At 36.1% G+C, this 23,218-nt stretch overlaps 1 protein-coding gene across 4 annotated transcripts; it reads right to left on the bottom strand.

Annotated features, from left to right (window-relative positions):
- Positions 1 to 1,788: 1,788 nt before the first annotated feature.
- LOC149206477 (uncharacterized) lies at positions 1,789 to 16,264 on the bottom strand. 4 transcript variants are annotated; one of them, XM_089395444.1, is made up of 5 exons: positions 16,013 to 16,264; positions 15,722 to 15,922; positions 2,557 to 2,643; positions 2,371 to 2,463; positions 1,789 to 2,198 (listed from the first exon to the last, which is right to left on the bottom strand). In XM_089395444.1, exons 2-5 carry the CDS (start codon positions 15,836 to 15,838, stop codon positions 2,001 to 2,003), a joined length of 495 nt encoding a protein of 164 aa, XP_089251570.1. In that variant the 5' UTR covers positions 15,839 to 15,922; positions 16,013 to 16,264; the 3' UTR covers positions 1,789 to 2,000. The 4 variants fall into 4 exon arrangements, with proteins under 4 accessions (XP_089251570.1, XP_089251571.1, XP_089251569.1 ...); XM_089395445.1 differs by lacking the exon at positions 2,557 to 2,643; XM_089395443.1 differs by lacking the exons at positions 1,789 to 2,198; positions 2,371 to 2,463; positions 2,557 to 2,643 and adding exons at positions 3,350 to 4,918; positions 5,315 to 5,480 and having other exon boundaries at positions 16,092 to 16,262.
- Positions 16,265 to 23,218: the final 6,954 nt, after the last annotated feature.

Raw genomic sequence — 23,218 nt, 5'->3', positions numbered from 1 at the left:
TACAACAAAACCAGCGATTTGCGCCAGATTTAGCGCCAGATTTTAGTGCATTTTTTTTGTAATTGTGATGAGCAACCTGGTGCTAAATCTGGCTCTATTGTACAATTTTTAAAGCGTCCTTTTTCGCACCTGATTTTGCATCCTTTTTCACGCTAGATTTTGCATCATTTTTTACACCAAACTATGCATCATTTTTTGCGTCAAATTTTGAACCAAGATTTGCATCTTATTTTATGACAGGTTTTGCTTCTAGTTTTGTGTCATTTTTTGCATCTATTTTTCATTCTCTTTTGCTTCCTATTTTGTGTCATTCTTTGCTTCCATTTTTGCACCATCATTTGCATCAAGTTTACACTTTATTTTGAATCCAATTTAACGTCTTTTTATGCATCCATTTTGTGTCAGTTTTTGCATCTAGTCTTACGCCAGGTTTTGTATCTAGTCTTACACTAGTTTTTGCTTCTATTTTTGCACCAGCTTTGGTGCCTATCTTTGCACCATATGTTGAATTTGATTTAGCACCAAATTTTGCATCCATTTTTGTGCCCATTTTTGCATCTTTTTTTGGACCATTTTTTACATCCACATTTATGTTTGATTTGTCTCCATTTTTCCTATCTCATTTTGCACCATATTTTGCGTCATTTGTTTCATCCAATTTTGCATCATTTTTAACACCATCTCTTGCATCTAATGTTACATCATTTTGAGCATCCAAATTTGCATTTATATTTGCATCTTATGTTGAGTCATGTGTTGTGTCCACCTTTGCATCTTATTTTGTGTCTAATGGTACATTCAATTTAGAGCCATTTTTTACGTCTACTTTTGTATTTGTTTTTGCACCAAGTTTTGCATCCAATTTTAAGCTATTTTATGCCCCTTTTTGCACCATTTTTTTGTGTCTACTTGTGTCCAATGTTGCACCATTATTTACACCGACTTTTTCATCCAATTTTGCATTTTTTTGGTGTCTAGTTTTACATCGTTTTCACCATCCAAATTTGCATCTTTTTTTGCCTCATTTTGTGTCCACATTTGCATATAATTTTGTGTCTGTGTTCGAGCCTAAATTTGCATGTGATTAGGAATCATTTTTTACATCCAATATGGCATCTTTGGTTTCACCTTTTTTCAGCCCCATTTTGCATCTTGTTTTATGTCTTTTCTTACATCTTTTTTTTTTTCCTTTTTTGCACCCAAGTTTGCATCCCAAATTTACACCATTATTTGCATCATCATTTGGCATATTAATTTGTAACATTTTTTGCTTCTTTTTAACGCTCAACTTTGCATCTTATTTTACATCTAGTTGTTGTCTTTTTTTGCATCTAATTTGGTGCCCATTTATGTGTCCTTGTTTTTGCCCAATTTGATATCCTTTTGTATGCCATGTTTTGTTCCCTTCTTTGTGTCAACTATTGCACAATTTTTCACTTCTAATTTAAAACACTTTGTATGTCAATTGTCTGCATTTTGTATTAATTCCTAGTTTAACATCCAATTTTACTTTCAATTTTGCATCCATGGTTACATCCGCATTTGACTTCTTATATAGAGTATATTTTTCTTTACATATATGACCCCCTTTATAGATTCATAGTGAAATATATGATAGCTTCTAAATATCATTAAAGCAGATATCACAATTCAAAATCATTTGTAAAGAAATTTAAGAGAAATTGACAACATCCATCCAAAAAAATAACAATGTGTCATTAACAACTTTCAAAACATGTATAAAATAGCAACATAATACTAATAAAATCAGTATTATTTTTAATCAAAACAAGTAAAATTCAAATATGATTAACAAATCAAAATATTTCATGAATATCGTTATTCTATGATAAATTAACAACATACATAAATCAAACTCATCGTATGATTACAAAATCAAAATGTCTCATTGATATAGGGTAAATTCACAACACCCATCTAAACATAACAATGTCATTCTACACAATAATTTCTTCATAAAAAACAATGCATGTGCATGCCTAGCTACCACCACCAAGATCATCCTCATGATAATCTTGACCATCCTCATTACTCTGATCCACATCATCACCAACACCGCAACTATCATCATCATCTCCTCCTTCACCACCATCATCCTCATCCTCATCCTCATCATCTCCTGATATATGTTGAACATAATTTGGATCATCGTCTTGGCAATCATGACCTATAGCATTCTGACAAAAAAAATCAATATTACATGTTAGTATTAATTACATAACACAACGCATGTTTTTGTTATACAATGTTAACCATAAAATGAAGTAAGATATAATATCTAATAGTACTAAAAAATAAAATGAAAATATGGTTTAAAAGTATATTGGAAATCCAACTAAGATTACATACCATGGAGTCCATCCAAACAACAAATTCAACCCATCTCTTTTCCTGCAGCATCTCCTTTTCCAAATGATTTGGAGGTCTTCCATATTTTAGTTCCTATCAATCAGTAAATAGGGAGAAATTAGATAACAATGACTTTCTTCTAGTACAAAATTTATTAAAAAAATATCACATGTTTAATATACTTACAAAGGTTGTTATCAGTGCTTTTAAACCTTTCTGGCCACTACGATGAGTGACTTTTGTCTTGGTTAACCTCGCCTTGGATGCCTTCTCCTTAAACATAAACCAATTCAATTTATTTTCACACAAATACATGTTTAAGATACTTATAAGTATTAATACATTCTAAATAATGTTTAATGAAAAATTCAATACCTGAATGCTCTCATTGCCGACTTTTCTTTGTGTCTTCTAGAAGAGATTCATTCATACTTAAACAAAGGGATATATTGTAACTTTTTCTAAGTTCTGAATTTTTGGATCGAATACTAGAGTCCAGGCCAAATAAGGTGCTTAAACAGGTTGATATATTATATCCCGGCGTAACCTCATGGATCCTCAATGGAGTATCCAGTTGGGAAGGTTCCTACTTGCTCACCACAATCTGTATATTTTCTCCAACTTCGAAATTTTGGTTCTCTCCAGCTTCCTGGCCATTGTTTCCCTCAATTTTGGCAGGGTCAATGAATCCCTCATGTTTTCTGTTGCTGTCCATATCAAACAATTTTTCTCTAATTGGACCTGTAGCAGTTATGCCATCAACAATAAAAATGCTTTCCTGGCATGCTCCCTTCATGGATTTGACTAAAGATCAGTAGCAGGAGTTACAGGTGGTCCAGGTTCAGGAGTAGATGGGTGGGGTTCATGAAAGCAGTAAAAGGAGCTAAAGAGGGATCTCCTAGTGTCCAAACAGGACTAACTGCTTAAAGACTGGGATCTGCTAATGACAGATTGGTCACCTGGGGTCTCAGGATCAACATGAAAATATTGAAACCATATTCCACAGAAGTGAGATCTTGAAACCATCCAGCATTCTCTCCCAAGTTCCCAGCATCTGGGAGATGAAGGTTGGTATTTCAAGTCCTTCACTTTCATACCTCCGATGAGTGGATTATCCAGAACGAGGTTTCGAGAAAGGCAGGCAAAAAAGAAAATCAGAGTGTTTTTTGTATTCGGTAGCATCTGAAGTTCTGGTCTCCAACAAGCTAATCACTCCCACTAGAAAGCCATATTGAAATTTCTATAAAGACTCTGAGCCTTTTGTTTTGAAATCCTGTAATATGTATACTGACTGAATGTAAATGTTTGTTCACTAATAGGAAAACAAGGTTACTATCTATTAACATATTTCTTAATAGTGAAGAATTGCATTGAACTTCTTTGTGCTATACATATGAATTCTCAGATACTATAAAATATCCGCTGAAAACTAGAACACCTCTAGTTATACTTCAATTTATAGATCAACTACAGCACAGGCAAACAACCTTATGTCAGACAACGACATCAAATAATTCTGTAGCCATTGACTACAAGATTTGACCACTTTTGACTACAAAACTAACCAGGGCCATCTGGGTGACAACAGATAAAAGAAAGCAGAGAAAATTTGTGTTATGTATATGTTATCTCTTATGCATACAATATTATTATGCACCTATGGAAAGATGGAACCTCTGCATTTCTTTGGATTTAGGCTATATCATTTTCCTTGAATTAACTAGGTGATTTTTTTTTTTATTTTCTCATGTAGTAGGTGCTCCAAGGACATAAGGACTCAGTGTATTCTCTTGCATCTTATTGTCTCAATAGGATTCCGAGCTTGACCACACTTGTGTATTTTTATTTTCAATAAATTGAAATTGGGATTCTCACTCTGAAAAGATACGAGGGAAAAATATAAACAATACTTGCAAATTGATAGATAAGATCGTTGTTTATCATATGGTAGTATTTAATGATAAAAGTCTGTGCTACAAAAAAACACTGCTTTGCATGAACGAAAACAATGGCTACATAAGATTTTCCTAGATGATATCCTTTATCCCATTTGCACAGTCAGGTTTCTGTCAAGGTCTGCACCTGACACTTTATCTCAGAGCTTAGCAGCACCAATGAGGATACTCTTCATACAGTTAATTAAAGTTTGCATTTGTTTTTCTGGAATGCAAAGATGCGGGATATACACATGCACAATCCAAAGCTCCATTTCTGACTGTATCAAAAACTGCAAGAGAAGGTCCTACTCCATGAACAGAAGAGCACCCCATATAATCCTCTAAACCTATTGCCCTTTTCAATTCATCCATTTCGTCCACCATGGGACCTTCAAATACAACAATAAGTGAAGTGCGAAGTGAAGATGATGGAGTTAAATAAGGATGTTGAATTGCTTGGCACATAAGGAAGTTGACATCACTCATGTCTGTGAAATGTTTTCGATTCCTCATAGATGTATCAAGTGAATTTGAGCATTGTCTGGCCAGCTCCCAAAAGTCCCCTGTTTCATTGATATGATGGGTATTCATAATAGCAGAATGGTAGAAACCTTCGTGCCCACAAGAAACCAAAATAAGGGTCAAGGGAAGCAATACAAATATTCACACAACTGATCAGAAGAAAATTAATAAAAAAATAAAGGGTATACAAATTGAGATATACTAATACTGTTTGTAGCTGATAGAACCACACACAATTGCTTTCTTACTGAATACAAGTGTATCTGTACAACATATATACCATGAACAACATGACTGCTCACACTAGAAAAACCCAGTTCATAGAGTGCAAGAAATCATGCCATAAATAAATTAAACCTACAGAAACTGATAACTATAAATAAATACAAAAACATACTGTGAAAACTAGACAAAACTTTGAAGCAGCAGTGGTAATTCAAAATAAAATAAAGCAATGTGCAAATATGGAATTGGAAAAACCTTACCAACACTATGATCAGATAGGCTGCTGCCAATGAGGCTTCTGCAGTCAACCAGAGTTATGACAGAGTAATGCTCCCAGCGATTGCCAAGCTCCTTGAGAACGGAAGTGGCTTTAAGCCTAGCTGCTGTTAAAGCTCCACACATTGTTGTTCTTTCTGTCTTGCAAACCTGTGATGGCAATCCATCAACATCAAAATTGATACTCATGAAATCATAGAACTTATAGTTCATTAATTTATAATGATATAACGTAGAGAACAAAACCTAGTGTGCATTTACTGGCATTAACAATGCACAAATGTAAGACCTCATGGAGGGACACCCATTAGCTGACCTCGTTGGTAAGTACAACAGAGAAAGTTACACTCAACACTCTATGGTTTGTTTTTTAATTGCATTTTCTATGCCTCAATTCAGAGAGTTATGGTGGATTCTCACCACTTTTTTGGTATGTTAGTTTGTTAGATGCCATGTATGGAGAAGTATTACTTAAATGCACTGTTATGCACTCTGGAAAATTTTAATTGGCCCAATGGAAGCAACCAGTCAGGTACCTTAATTTATGTGGCACTTTACTTCAAGCAATTAAAATACATAGTCATATTTGGTCGGGTTTAGTGATGACAGATTACATGGACTAAATTCTATGCTGAAATGAAGTATTTCATGGTAAAACTAGGAGTTACTTGTTGAAAATCTGAAATGCCTAGCATCTGATCAGATAATTTTATTAATGTCCAATGAATGAGCATAAATGGATAAATGGGATTGAAGAATATAACCAGTACATGTACAATGTGGGAGTGCAAATGCAACTCCTAGAAAATGCCAAAGCTTATAAGACTTCGTAAATTTTATACATCAAACGTATGTACAGTGTACACAAGCTGACTAACATTTAAAAACAGTTTCCAGCAGGATTTCAGAAGTTGTCCCTTTAATAGTTCTTATGTTTCCTGGATGCTTGACGAAGCCTGCCATTAATGAATGGGAGATCCAAGGAGACTCCTGGTCATTCCCTAGGAGTTTTCATTTTGAAAACATCTCTTGCACATCACTAAGCCTCTAAGATCTTGCCCACCAAAGCCCAGATTGGACACCATCTGGCCAATTACAGCTTTCTTTCTAGTGCTTCCAGTATACAGTGGTACCAAGAGACAGGCAGCAGCACTACATCAACTATCAGATCTGTGAGACACCAGGAGGCCCTCTGCGCTTGACCAACAGGATGTTACAAAACATCTCACATCAGATCTCCAGACAGCTCATGCTACACGAATAATTAGGATAGCTCCTCCAGAATTCAGCCTAGCAACAAGACATATCTCAAACCAGATCTTCATGTTCTTCTAGCTTCTTTGACCAGTCACATCATATCCAAGGACATATCATACTACATAAGTAATCAAGATGCCTCCTCCAAATCTTGGCCACAGGTTGCACCACCCCAGCAACAAGACATAATCTCAAACCAGCCTATATCCATCTTAAGTCCGGATCTACCGTGCGTCGAGAGGGATCAAATCTCTTTTCACTCTAAAAGAAATTTGCACCTCAGATTTGATCCCTCTTGGCGCTTGGTAGATCTGGAGTTAAGATGGATCTAATTAATAATTAAACTAGCCTAGATCCATCTTAACTCCAGATCTACCAAGTGCCAAGAGGGATCAAATCTGTGGTGCAAATTTCTTTTAGAGTGAAAAAAGATTTGATCCCTCTCGACGCATGGTAGATTATTTATTTTATTTTATTTCATTAATTTTATTGATTTTTTTAACGTAATTTAATGGAGTCAAAATGTTTTAATTAATAATTATAATTATTATTTTTTTATTTCTATTTTTTTATTTTATCTTTATTTTTATTTGTGTAATTTAACCAAATCAAAATGTTTATATAACATAACAGGACATGACATCTCTTCCATACTGGGCTGGAGAGTGCGTCTCTACGCAACTAGATCTTCCTGTTCTTCCAAATTCTCTAACCAGTCATTTATCCGAAGTCTCTCTTCCCTACGGCCTCAGATGTTAAGAGAGATAACATCAGGGGAAGTCAGTCGACCTCTAGGCGAGCCATCCCCTCCAGAAGCATTGGTTTTTTTCATCTCTTTGCAGTACTTGCCCATACCTGCACTATTGCTTTGGTTCCCTGCTCCATCTCTTAGGCTTTAGCCTTGCTAGTTTTGATTATATCATGATTTTCTAAGACCAGATTTTGCGCTCCACTGTGTCTTACACTATTGTACCTAGCAGTCCTATTGACCAATTTATGGTCATTTGTTGGACATTATATCTTATCCACATTCATTAGGAAATAGTATTTCTGTTTTGCTTGACACACATAAGCCCTCCTTGAGGATTATGATAGCAACAGGAATAACTCCTAGAAAGTAATTATCCAAGCAAAAATGTTTTCAATTATACACAAAAAATACAGTCCAAATCTCATATTAACAGACAGAACTTTCACCTAGTTTTGGAACCAGCTGCTAGTAGGTAAAAAAGCCAGGACACCTTAATATTGCCACTTTAGACATCATTATGGCCACATCATCAAACCATGAGCTGGTTGCTCAAACAATGCACATCTATAGTAGGTTGGACCAGATAGTTTACAAGAAATTTCAATCTAAGATTCATAGATGTCAGTGAAAAAGGAAAGATCACTCTACTTGAAAAATATCCATAAATTGAGATTGTAACAACGCAACTAAATGGCCTTGCAGGTAAAGTGGCACAAGGCCAAGCAGCAGTGGCAAAGCTAAGAGGGGTGCCTTCCAATCCATAGAAAGTACTGGGAATTTAAAAAATAGGAGAAAATGAGAAAAAAGAGAGGTCATAGCAGACAACAATGAGATATCCAAATAAATGGATCACTTCATTAGTGAGCTTGACCCAAGCAACTGAGGGGTCAGTGATTCATCTTAAGCAAGCAAAGGTCTCTTGCAGAAGAATTTCATATCAGGCAAACAAATAATCATATAAAATTCTTAAATAAAAGTTTCAATTTTCCTTTATACTTCCCATTTTACCCTTTTACTTAATTTTTATATTATAATTAATAGTTCCAGGATGATTGGGAGAGGTTCCAACCTCATCAGACATCATATGAAGAAAATAGCATTTCACATTCCATACAGAAGTCACCAGACTGAACTGTTATCAGAATTCCAGCATTTCAAGACAGAATTCTGTGATGACCCATTCTTCATAACCTTTTGCTCTGAATGCAGTGATGCCAAGACTTGGAACAAAGGTAGACCTTGGTAACAAGACACACCACCTGCTTAGAACAAAGCCCAGTTAGGGATGAAACCCCCATCTAAGCATATTGCAGAACCAGCCTCTGCACCAGCCAATTTGATAACAGAATCAGAGAGTGTTTATTTGAACAGTGGCTGATTATTGAACTTGATATTATTTGATGGATTGCAAACTATTTGAAATTTTGATTTCTATTTCAGTTTTGGGACAAATTTTATACCATCATATTTGATGACTAATTGATGGATATATTCTTATTTTATAGATTTTACAGATGGAAATCTCATTGTGATTTGTTCTGCACAAAATTTCCTGTATTTTGTGTTTGTTTTCTAGTTGCTGAGTTTCCCTGAGTATAGAACCGAGTTTTTCCAAGTCCCCGAGTTTACCTGTGTCCCAGGCTGGCCGAGTTTTAGCCGAGCCTGAGTATCACTACCTTGGTGTGTATCCCCACAGCCTCTGGCATGTATTCACCATCCAAGATTAGAATTCCCAGTACTTCAATAGTTGTTCAAGAGAGCTTATAAGATGCAAAATATTTAACATTGAAGATTAGCAATACGGATCAATAAACAATGTGGGTGTGCATGACGCATCCCAAGACATTGTAGAAACTGTCTGGTTCTCACAAGGCCAGAATTCACCAATACTTCTTGCCTTACAAAGAGATTTTTCTTGTTAAAACAAATGTCAACCACTTATAGTCCATATCCTGCCAAACATATGTTGTGCATCCAATATGTTGCAGGAGAAGTTTTAAAAATGATATAATTATCCCTGACTCAATGACCTTATAGTCCACCGCAAGATGGAAAAATTCACATTGTTAAAATATTTTATGTGAATTTTCAGGCCTTGTAATTCTGTATGTTTGGCCAGACACGAGCATACCCACTTTCCTAAAACATTAATAATCAAACAAGTTCACCACATCATAGAACACTTTGGAAACTTATCCAAATCCATTTGCATTCATAAGGGAGATATTTAGACACAGATCTCAGATCTTACATACACTGCCTCACTCGAGGACGATCTGGACAATCACATCATACTTTCAGGTTGATCCAATTTATCAGAGCGAAAAACAACGAGCTGAGTCCCAAGGCACTTCAGATAGTAGAGCAGTGAGACCTCGGGACTCCCCTTAACCCCCTCCTCTGGGAGGCCAACCGGTACCCTCGAGACCCTTGCGAAGGTGCCAAATAGCACATTAGTTCACTCACTTCCAGCACATCAAAGAGTTTAGTACCAGACGGTTCCAAACAAGTTCCTCCCCAGCCCCAGCGGAGCAGCCAGAGACTTATACAGAGCTACTTTCCTTTGGCCTTGGATGTTGGGAGTATCCCTCGCTCCTACACTCCCCCAGAATCATGAAGCCAGACTCCTCGTTGGATACAGAGGACTCCAATAGTGAGCCAGCACCACTGTCTACCCACCTCACCGTCAGCTATCAGACTCGGACATTCTTGACATCATTAACCGCCAGGTGCCCTGGACTTATTCACTTAGCCTTCTACATGATCTTTTATATACATGTTTATGAGGCTGTCTTATTATTAATTTATTATTGTATCCTTTACTTTATTTTATCCTAGTTTTAGCTTTGGCATTTTCTAGGAGTTTCATTTGCACTCCCACATTGTACATGTACTGGTTATATTCTTCAATCCCATTTATCCATTTATGCTCATTCATTGGACATTAATAAAATTATCTGATCAGATGCTAGGCATTTCAGATTTTCAACAAGTAACTCCTAGTTTTACCATGAAATACTTCATTTCAGCATAGAATTTAGTCCATGTAATCTGTCATCACTAAACCTGACCAAATATGACTATGTATTTTAATTGCTTGAAGTAAAGTGCCACATAAATTAAGGTACCTGACTGGTTGCTTCCATGGGGCCAATTAAAAATTTCCAGAGTGCATAACAGTGCATCTAAGTAATACTTCTCCATACATGGCATCTAACAAACTAACATACCAAAAAAGTGGTGAGAATCCACCATAACTCTCTGAATTGAGGCATAGAAAATGCGATTAAAAAACAAACCATAGAGTGTTGAGTGTAACTTTCTCTGTTGTACTTACCAACGAGGTCATCTAACCAGGAGGTCAGCTAATCAATCACCCAGTTCTACCTTAAAGAGGAGGGACTTAGATAATGCACGGTTTTTGTGCCACAACTCATCAGAGGAGAGAACACTGCTCGACTCATGCTACTGTTCCTTAAATTTTGTTTTATGTTTCAAACAGGGAGTTCCATCCCTTCGTCTACAAGGAAATAACATAAAGTGGCGATGGATCGATATAGAAGTTAAAATTATTTGGATCTAAAGGAGTGGTGGTTTTATCCACTACTCCAGCTAGTGCCTAAAAAATATAAAATTTGGGTTTGGTGGTTGTGAATTCCATTGTCACTGAAGGTAGGTATAGCCTAATTTTGGTATCCACCAGAAACCTATCAATTACTTTGGCTATACCCTCTTTACCTTTCCTTTCATTACACCAATCTTACAAATAGCATGCACTTTCAGAACCTAGTCAAAGAGCCCCCAACTCCAATGGTTTTTCAGACTGGTTATGATTTGAAACCCTGCTTCGTCTGAAACCCCAAGTGTAGAAGATAGTTTTGATTTTGAAATGCTAATAGTATTGACAGTGGATGTCAACAATATCACTGACTGCCACAAGAATCTGCCCATGCATATGCTCTTCCTTGATTATGATATTGAAGATAGGCAAAGGAAATTATACCAATGAGATAGATCAATGCTTCAGAGAATGAAGATCAGTGGATACTCCTGGACTTATTATGGAGATTGAAGACACAACAAAAGTCTGACATTCCTTAGAAGTGAAGTCAGATGATCTTTGGTATCATAGAGATTTGTTCCTTTCACTTCTTGATAGTCACCTTACTAGCTAGTGCCAGTGAGAAGTATCAGTGAGTTCTGAGGGAGCAACATATCTTTTCTTACTATGCCAACTATATGCCCTAGACTTGAATCTAAACAGCGAATTGTCAACAATGGTGTCTTGTAACTTAAAAACAAAACTCAACAGTGCCTTGTGGATCTTAAATTCAACAAGTTTATTTATGCTAGTCTCTGTAAGATTACAGTCTTCATTAGGGGTTCTTTCCATGGTCATATAAGATGATGCCATTTGATGCTATTGGTTAGATTACATATAAACATCGAATTCTCAACAATGGTGTCTTGTCACTTAAAAAATACTCAACGGTACCTTATGTATCTTAAACTCAACATGTTTATTTATGCTGGTCTCTGTAAGATTACAGTCTTCATTAGGAGTTATTTCCATGGTCATATAAGATGATGCCATTTTGACGCTATTGGTTAGATTACATATATATGGAGTATCGATTCCATATTAACTATGCATCAATGCCAAAATATGTCGCAGAGAAGCAATGCAGATTGATGCCATTCAGTCAAACTGACTTTGTTGTAGAGGAACGTGTCAGTCGACCTGTGTGTTAATGTTATACATAATGCAGAGGAACAAAGTCTTATACATCGTGAGCCATATGAACTGTGTAGAGCCAAGAGCCATCGGTAATAGATTTGGCAGTAACAACATACCAAGCAGCTCTGCTATTGCTGTTCAATGAAGCTACGAAGCTGAGCTGTGTAGAAATTAAATCTCAACTAAATTTGGAAGATGAAGATCTTATTATGAGGCCGAATTGACTGGGTTTGGCTGAGCTCATTTGGAGGAGACTTTTGTTGGTTTGACTAGCATTAACTTTTTGACAGTGATTGGGCAAGTAATTTTGTATGATGTACTCTCTCTCTCTCTCTCTCTGTGCTGAACTTTTGAAGAATAATAAGAAGATTTGATCAAAGGGTTTTCCCCACATTGGGGTTTTTCTCTAGCATCCGCCAAATATTGTGTCCTCTTGTCTTGACTTGTCTTATTCTTATTGTTTATGTTCTATCTGCAAATACTCTCAATATTTATGTGATTGCTAATCTGGAAATTTATATTGGGCTAATAAGGAAAATTGACGTAAATTGCTCTAAAGCATAAGAACATACCATTGTTATCTAAAATTAACAATCATTCTATAATTAGCATGATTAAAATGTAGAAAAATGTTATGGAGTGTCCAAGTAGTGTAGAACAGAGAAGCAAGAAAAAATACCACAAGACAACCATAGGGTTGATAGAACCATGTTTAGGCACATTAGATATTGCTTGGTGACAGAGTCTTACACCTTTGAAAGGAATATTTGTTTCCCTACATTTCTATTGAACAAATACAAACCTGAATATGTTCTAAGGACTATCATGGAGGGAGTCGAGATGACCCACAGGACCCATAGCTGAATACACAAGGGGATTTCAATGCTTACACCTTTGAAAGGAATATTTGTTTCCCTACATTTCTATTGAACAAATACAAACCTGAATATGTTCTAAGGACTATCATGGAGGGAGTCGAGATGACCCACAGGACCCATAGCTGAATACACGAGGGGATTTCAATGCTGGAAATCTAGTTTATAGCATAGTAGCAAGATTTGGTCATATTGCTCTTTATTATATGGAAATTCGGCAACAGTAAAAAATTCAGTATGTTTTCACTGCAATGCAGATACAGAACAGTTCACTTACCTTATAATGTCTTTGATACCCATCAACATATAAGCCCCAAAAAAACAGAGCAAAAACCTCAAAAAAATAAAAATAACAGTAAGCAAACACTTAAAAATAAACTACATTGCAAAATTTTCAAAGAATAAATTGCTTTTTCTGGTTTTAGTGTGTTCTGAGGATGAAATTCTTCTAAAATATGGAACAAAACGCTTATTTTCATACTGAGAAATATAGATTTCCATATTGGAACCATGCTGCATTTCTTTATTAGGTATTTTCCATACTGAGTTGTATTTGAATACATATTCGGATTCAAATTTTGCTACTATGGTTTATAGCCATTCCTAGTTACACGTATGTTGAAATCAGGGAGGTCAAGGTAATCAGATAAATTGTCACAACAATTATGAACAAGAGGCAACCTTCCTTGAAATTATTGAACCTCCAGTAATCAGAAAAATTGTCACAACAATTATGAACAAGAGGCAACCTTCCTTAAAATTCTTGAACCCCCTACCTTGCCTGGATTTGCTCACGGCGCCAATCAGTCCTCATGTACATGTACATCAAAATATTTATTATATAATTAACTATAAATTTGCTAACATTACAAGGACAAATAGATCCTCTTTTCATGTAGAGATGCTCACTGACGACCATGTTGACAATGGCGATGAGAGGGAGAAACTGCCGTGATATCCAATCTTCAATATGCATATTTTAGATAATAAAGACTAACCTACTAAGTTAACCAAGTAGCCGTTATACAAAGTACACATAAATGAAGCTCAAAGCTAAGAGAATTTTTTTCTCACTTTCTTTGCTTCCCACACAAACTATTACTCGATTTCGATTTTTCTTATTAGATTCCAAAATTTAATGAAATTATCTGGCTGGGAGCATTGTTGCAGTGCATGGCTTTTATCCACTATCTCCACTACAAATTTTGAAATGACAACAAAAAATCCATTAAGACCGGAATCTCCCCACAACAGTGAAAGCAGAGTTCATTATTCAAGAACAAAGTAAAGCGAACCAAATACTCTAAGAGCAGGACATGCATGAGTCCTCAAGACCCAGATCCACTAGATTGATTGCATCATTTTTTCAGCTGGATGAAGCATCGATGACCCGGTAGATGCACCAGTCATGAGCAAAAATAACAGACGATCAGTGATTCAGAAGCACCCTTACCAAGCACAGTTGAGATCATCTAGATAATCCACAAGGCCATCTAGGTATGCTATATTACAAAAGCTATAATTCTCAGCTTATATCTTGTAGACACTAGACAGACACCCATCACCAGGGTTCTCCCTTCCACACGTAACCCGTCAAACTTTGCAGTCCGATGAGCTTCAATAAAGTTTGCCAGGATAGAATCCAGCCTGGTTTATGGCCCTGCATACCTCTCCTTTGACGCTTAGATAAATTAGGACTTATTTATTTTCTAGGCTTCTGCTATTAGTCTCGTCTTCATTGTATCAGGTTTATCTGTTATTATAACCCTTGAAAATCTGATAAGGAAATCCAAGAGATGCTTCTCCATATTTGTGAATGGCATTCTTCGTAAAACTGTTGACATAGACTAGTGCACCTAAATCTGGGGGATTTAAACTGGTTACCTACTAACACATAACCAGAACCAGCTAGATGCTCGTCTTCATTGTATCAGGTTTATCTGTTATTATAACCCTTGAAAATCTGATAAGGAAATCCAAGAGATGCTTCTCCATATTTGTGAATGGCATTCTTCGTAAAACTGTTGACATAGACTAGTGCACCTAAATCTGGGGGATTTAAACTGGTTACCTACTAACACGTAACCAGAACCAGCCAGATGCTCAACAACATTGGCTACAAACAATTGAGATAATCACCCCTTTGTTATTTTATCATTCGTCATTCTGTTAAATCTGAAATCTTATTTGTAGTCTCTCCTTTTTAGCGAATACCTTTAAGCACTCCAGCATCAATATATAGTTTTAGTCCCATTAACCTAATGTCCTTTCATCATTTGTGGACATTTATATAATTTATTTCTTTATTCCGAAATTCTTCTTAAAATTATTATTTCCATTTCTTTATGAACCTTCTGCTGTCGAGCAATTGGTGTTATTTTGAGCAAAATAATTTGTAAACGAAGTTTCTTGGTTAGTGAAAAGCCCGCCAAAAGTACCTCTACGCCAAGTAGATCCCTGGAAAGTGTCTATCTCTCAATGTTAGTGACATCTCAACGCATTCACCCATTCGAGAGCTTTCATAGGCAGTCAGCATCGTATGTAGAGCATCTAGCTCGGCGGGCCTCACAGTTTGTGAGGAAGAGTAAGCAGATCGCAGAGTATTTGCTTATTTCACTCCTTTCGGAAAACCTATAAATTTTTTAAAGTAACTGCTACTTACGAATCATAAGTTTTTTAAAATAAATTCTACTTAGTTTCAGAATTTTAGATTTTTAAGGGGTTTTACCGACTCAGAAATAGAGATTCAATAAATGGAAGAGAAGCTTACTGATGGTGACATCGCCGTCGGGGCTCTGGAGCATCTTGTCCATTCCCTTGGGGCCGAGTGAGGTGCGGAGGATTCTCGCAACGGACCTGGCGGCCGCAATGTTGGCCTTCTGAGCATCTAAGCCTCTGATTCGGGTCTTCTGCTCCTGCTCCTTTATTATGATAAATGGCCTCTCGTACTCATCAAATGCCAGCGCCATTCCTGCAAACAGTAACAGATTGCAGCACAGAGATTAAAACCTAAACATACAAGAGTGGCTGCTAAAAACACACTGGATTTTGAACCAGAAACCTGAAATGCGTGTACTCCTCTCTGTGTGGAAGACTGAATGTGCCAGTGGAAATCGATTGAAGTTAAAAATGGAACATGCCTTGGCGCCATCAATGGACTGAAGAACCAATCATGGGGTTCGAGTGTCTGCTACTGGTGAACCCTAATTCGCAAATCTCTGCAATCTCGTTTTCGCTCCCGCCCTGCGAAAAGCGAACAGATCCTCCTTCTTGTTCTAGAACGTAAACGAAGTTTGGGTTGGGAGGGGTTTTGTAAAGAAAAGTAAAGCTTTACCTTTTTCAAAAATGCTAATTTCATAGTGAAAAACAGTAAATACATTTTTTTATTTTCACATCACTAGTTAAGTAGCTATATAATATTTTTGGTTCTTGGTTAGGTTGGAAAATATTTATAGTAATATAATTTTATGGTTGTTGTTTAAGTTTATTAGGTGTTATTAAAACAATAAATACATTTTTTTTATTTTCACATCACTAAAGAAGTAATTATATAATGTTTTTGGTTATTTGTTAGGTTATAAAATATTTATAATAATAATAATACAATTTTATGGTTGTTGTTTAAGTTTATTAGGTGTAATTTTTTGTAATTTCAATTTAATAATTTTTAAATGGAAAAATATGATTTTAATTTGGTTGTATTGAAAATATTTATATGTTTTTACATATAAGGTGGGTGCAAACAAAGGAGAATATATAGTAAGTCTATTTAATAGTTAATAACAAGTGTTAATTTCTTAAAATTATATGATAAATTTGAAAGGAGTAGGGTATGTATCTTTTTTCGGGTGAAATATATTAAAATTATTGTGTGAATGGGGTTGTAAGACCCTATATTTTCATCCTGGGAAAATATAGTCCTCTCTTAGCCACTTGCATAGTTTAGATTGTCATAAGCAAAGTAGGTACATTGTCTTAAGATGTAAACATTTCATTTTAAGCAGTGCCATAATGTGGTTTCAGCGAAGCATTAAAAGATGGAATGAGCATGCACATTTGGGATGCTAGTGTTATATTCAGCGTGAGGCATGATTGCACGTCTAAGAAGACTCTAACAAGGGTTGCAGAGGAGAGGTTGGGGGATTGTAGTCTCACTTAGAAGTGTATACAAGCAAGTTAAGCCCTATCAGAAGTTGTGAAACAAAATTAAGGGATTTGACAAGTTGCACGAAGGAAACTTAGTAGTGGTACTAAGTGAGCAATCCTTGATTCAACTTGATACTCTCTCCTTGGCACTACCACTTTGTAAGATGGAGAAGAAATGTGAAATAGATGTGCAACCCACTAAAGAAGTTGGAGGTTGTTGTAATGTATATCGGTGGTTATGTCATGATGTGAAAGGAAGTGTTGGAACTTGGAAGGTGACCATTAGAGTAGAATTACCATGGAGTGCAAGGAGGTGCAAGGATCTGATAAGAAGGGAACTACACAAATCTAACAAGTAGGCCATATTGGGTTAGGATATTACTATTTTGGGACATCCAAAGTTGAAGGTGCATTTTATGGAGGTGCAGTCGAAGTGCTTGGGTGCGTGCCACAACGTAAGGGTATCTAGGACTTTTAGTGTGTGTTAGTGGTGTTAGTGCATGGTGTTTGATCAACACTAGCTAGAATGTGTTCCATGAAGGAAAAAATCCCACAAATTTGGGATGACTTAACCATTTGGCATTTAAGGTGTGTTATGTCCTAGTTTTGAGGAGACAATTAGAACCATCTTAGAGTGTGATGGGTTGTGCCATGGACTTAGGTCCACTTATATGGGTTGAGGTGTAAAGGTACCGTGTGAGTTGAGGAAAATGATTACAATGCTTACCTATATAAAGTGTTTATGATATAATATTAATAAGTTTTTGTTGGAGAATGGAAGAGGAGGATAAGAAAAGAGAGGCATTAAGGTTTGTTGTAAATCAATCAAAAGGAACGAACTTGTTAATCTTATTAGCAAGATTGTTCAAGTTGTCTCTTCAATAGGAGTGAATTTTGGCTAGGACTAGGGAGTTAAGCATTGATTGGGTACTCTGGAAATCCAAGACCTAACATATCCAAGCTAGTCCATTAAATAGATTCATCTTGGGCAAGGGTTGTTAAGGCTAAGGTGCAAATATCCCCTCTGCTCAAACTATTTAACATGCAAAGTTGGATCTGATTCTTCAACTTGTCCTGACGATGAACCACACTGGTTGGTTCGAAACGCCTAAACAAATGATATATCTTGTGATTTACGCTGGAAAAATTTCTCGTAAACTACACATTAAGAAAGTTTGTGCACTCCTATATGGATAAACATGCTTATTATCTTTCATGAGTTTCATCAAATATTTAACATATTATTCATCAACTTTATTTAGATATTCATCATCTCCAATTAACAAATATACATTAAGCAAGTTCATGCACTCTTATATCGATAACATGCTTATTATTTTTCATGAGTTTCATTAAAGATTTAACATATTATTCATCAACTTTGGATTTGGCGAGGATGAATTCTAGTATATTACCAAGTGTGTTTTTTTCAATTGTAGTTCTTACTTTCATGATTAATTTGGTTGTAATTTTTACTTCCACAATTAATTTAGTCTAAGTTCTCTAGGTAGTCATTAATGATCTATTCAGTGCTATGTGGGGGTTTTACTTTTCAACAAATATGAAGTATCTATGTTACATTGGGACCTAGTGACCTTGTTGAAAAACCCTAGCAAACATCTTTGAAACCATTTAATAGCACTAGTTGAACTTGAGATATCTCAAAAACTAAAAGGAACAAATAAGGGTTGCTTTGCCAGTCCACTCATAACCTAATCCACTTTGGTGTACTTATATTCTCAAAGTGAATCAAATACCAAGAATGATCTATGTCTGCTAAAACCTATAATCACATTGTTTCCCTAATAGCAACTAAAAACTTCTATACCCAGTTGTTGAACTTTTGCAACCAATTATAAACCTTCAACAAGAAGTAGTTTTCTAACGAGAATTATTGCCATATCTTCCTTGGTTTTACGAGGAAAAAGAAATAAAATTTCATTTGTTATCAAAGGTAAACCAAATTCATTATTTGCATACTTCCAAACCTAGGGTTTCGTATCCAAAGTAGATCCTAACCACATCAATGAAACAAAATTTGTTTTTATGTATCATACAAACATTATGTACAATTACAGACTCACCTCTAATCCGTTGTTTATAAAAATGTTGAATATTTTCATACATGATATACTGAACAGTTGGACAATGAAAATAGTTGTCATCGCTATTCTTCCATTTATATGCTTTTTGCAACTTATTTGAAAGAGCAATTTTGTCCCAACAATTAGACTTGTAGCATAAAGAACATGGTTAATACATATGATTAGACCAAAAACTAGTTACTACCAAAATTCAACCAAAAAAAATATTACTGCATAAAAATAGAATTAAAAACAAAAAATATAAAAACAAAAATTTCCCAAATTAAAAATAAATAAATGATAAACTTTTTTTTACCAAAATTTAGTGATTTTTTTGGTGCTAATACTAACATCACCATTACAACAAGATATTTTTCTAGTGCTAATACTGCCATTACAACAAGATATAAGAGGGATATAATGCAAAAAGTTTAATAATAATATGTATGTAGAAGATGGTCTTCAGACTGGTGAATTCATGATAATCAATGGGACTACAGTCAAAATAATTGGATGTTATTTACTTTTTTACATAGATTGTCAAAATAATTGCATAAATCGGTTTTTTTTAACCAAAATTTAACAAAAACTTTGCTAGTGCTAACATTAGAACCACCATTACAACAAGATATCTTTCTAGTGTTGACAACACCATTATAGTAAGATACCTCAAGAGAGACAGAAAATCTAAAAAGTATGATAGTAATACGTATCCAGAAGATGGTATTGAAACTAGTAATTGTTCACGAATCCATAAGATTGTAAGGTCATTCTCATTATCATAATCATTGTCATCATCATCACATCCTTGTCATTGTTATTGCCATCATTACATTATCATCATAATCACCATTCATGCCATCATCATCATCATTATGGACATTGTTTGCAATTGTTCATAATTGTAGATGTTGTAAGAAATATCATCAACCCAAAAAATGTGATCAGTGCTAGAAAAGGGTTGTTTAGGACACATTGATATACGTAAGAGAAATAACAACTCTATTTTTGAGAGATGATCGATGATGATCATCATCACCACCATTATCATCGTCATTGTCATTTTTATCATCCCCATCATCATCATTAATGTAATTTCTATCGACATTGTTGTAATCATCATCATCATTCATGCCATTATAGTTTTTGATGATGACCTAGATGAAAATGATGATGATGACACCAAAGATAATGCTTATGATTATGACAATGACAACATCTAAAATTGGGAAGATTCGCCAACGTCATTAGCATCGTCATCATCATAATCATTGCCATCATCATCATTGTCATTGTAACCACTATCGTCTTTATCATCATAATCACAATTCATGTCATCGCCATCATCTTCATTTTCATCATTGTCAATATTATTGACATTGTCATCAATTGTTCATAATTGTCAATGCCATAAGGAATATCATCAATGCAGAAAATATGATGAGTGTTGGAAAAGGGATGCAAAAGCGAACATAGAAATGGGGGCAACAATAGAAGTAAAATTGGATGAAAAGTGGATACAACATAAGTAGATGCACAACAACATGAAAAACCTAACAGAAAAGTGGATGCAAAAGTAGATGCAGTTGTCAATGCAAACTTGGATGCAAACCTGAAGGCAAAAGTGGAAGCAAACATGGGTCCAATGGTAGGTGTAAAACTTGGCACAAATTGTGGTGAAACAAATGTGGATGCAACAACGGACACAAAAGCAGATGCAAAAATGGATGAAACAAAAGTGGATGCAATAGGGGATGCAAACGTGGAAGAAAATGTGGTTGCAATGGTAGGCGCAAGATATGGTGCAACAAAAGTGGATGTAACAATAGACAAAAAATATGCAAAATAAGATGCAAAAATGGATATAAAAGTGGAAGCAAACATTGATGCAACAGGCAAAACAAAATTGGATGCAAAAAATGGATACAATGTAAGTAGATGCAAAAGTAGATACAAAACGAGATGCAAAACCCAATGCATAAACCTGACACAAAAGTGGATGCAAAAATAGATGCAATATTTGATGCAAAAGAGGATGTGAACATGGATGCAAAATTGGAAGCAAACGTGGATACAACAGTGAGTGCAAAACATGGTGCAAATTGTGGCATAACAAAAGTGGATGTAATGATAGATGCAAAAAAAGAATCAAAGTATGATGCAAATGAAGATGTAAAAAGGGATGCAAAAAGTGAAATTTAAAATGGGTGCAACAGTGGATGTAAAATTGTGTGCAAAAGTGGATGCAATAGAAGTCGATGCAAAAGTAGATGCAAAACGAGACACAAAACTCGATGCAAATCCTGGTCCAAAATTGGATACAAAAAGGGATGCAAAAATAGATGTAGTAGTTGATGAAAACCTAGACGCAAATGAGGATGCAAACATGGATGCAAAATTATAATCAAAAGTGGGTGCAAAAGGAGGTGCCAAACTAGGCGCTAATTGTGGCACAAAAATATCAGATGCAATAGTGGGTACAATAATAGATGCAAAAGAGGATGTAAATATGGATGCCTAACAAGATGGAAAAGTGGATGCAACAAAAGTAGATGCAAAATTATATGCAAAACTAGACACAAAACTCGATGTAAAACTTGGCGCAAAAGGGATGCACAAATGGATGAAAAAATGGATGCAAAAAATGATTTAAAAAAGGATGCAAAAAAGGATGCAAAAGTCGATGCAAAAGTTGATGCAAGTGTAGGTGCAAAAAGTGGATGCAAATGAGGATGCAAAAGTATGTCAAACAAAATTAGGTGCCAAACTTGATGCAAAACCTGGAACAAAACCTGGTGTAAAGGATGACACAAAACTTGGCATAAAATTTGGTGCAAAACGTGGTGCAAAACCTATTGCAATACCTGGTGCTAAACTTGGTGTAAGATTTGGTGCAAAACTTGATGCAAATTTTGTGTCAAGTTTTGCACCATATTTGATAAATGGATGCAAATAGCACCAAAAATGGGCTCTAGATGCAAAAAAAGAAGTAAAAAGGGACGCTAATCGCTGGTTTTGTTGTAGTGCTCTGAACTGTTCTCAACTGTGTTACAATGAGGCTCGAAGGCCTATTTATTGTTGAGAAACAATGGAAAACCTTTCACATCCCGAAACCTAACCCTAGAAGATGAAACGCCAAATTGTGGGCCCCGTTTGGGTAAATTGGTACATCAATTTCTCGGGGTCGTAACTTTGGCTTATGATCTCCGTTTGACACGTACAATAGCTCGTTAGAAAGATCTATCCGAGCGCTACCACTTTGGGAGGCAACATCGGTCCATGGACCCATGTTGCCGCAGATTCCCAAAAAAACGTCGTTTAGGGCCTCAAAACGGCTCCGAAAGTTTAGGACCCGAAAAACTGCTAAAAATAGTAAACTGTGCTACAATTTAGGAAACTGAAAAAGCTGAAAGAGACAGTTGTGGGGGTCCAAATGGGATAGGTGGGTGGCCAGCAAAATCCACCTGGACCATTCCTCCCCCCTTAAGAAGCAATGGTCCCCATTGCATTGAGTTCCTCCCTGAGATGAGGAAGCTTCTGCTGAGTTGGGTCTCTGGTGAGCTGTTCTGCAATCTCTGCTGTGACCAGAAATGGTGGGAAGCATGGTCAGTGATGGTCCACATTGAACACTTGGTGCAAGCGAAGGAATGGAGGAATGTTGTGCTTCAAAGCATTGTTTCCCGTAGCCTTGGTACTGGTGTAAGCACCATGTCAGAGTGGTCGAAGCTTCTGATGGGCTCTTGTAAGGCGTTCTTTCTGCAGATGTAACTAAACTTTGTTTCCCACCTGAAACTTATGTGGTACCCCTGTGGGTGAGGAGAAGTTGTTCCTGTGTTCTGTCATGACCGTATCCCTTTGCTATTGCTGCTGCATGGAGGAACCCTTCGCGGGGGTCATGGATGTGGTGACGATCTTCCCCATACTTTGGGAGTGAACCAGACAGATGAATTTCCTGGTTTGTGATATGAGCTTGCTGCCTTTCTTAGCAGTGATCAACGATCTGGTGGTAGGTGGGGCTACCTACGGTATCCTGTATA

This window comes from Pinus tabuliformis, chromosome 1_2, assembly GCF_031772625.1.
Source record: "Pinus tabuliformis cultivar Carrire ecotype Pingquan chromosome 1_2, CPIR1, whole genome shotgun sequence".
Classification (NCBI taxonomy): Eukaryota; Viridiplantae; Streptophyta; class Pinopsida; order Pinales; family Pinaceae; genus Pinus; species Pinus tabuliformis.
The sequence above is the reverse complement of the archived record's forward strand: the minus strand, read 5'-3'. Positions and strand labels throughout refer to the sequence as shown.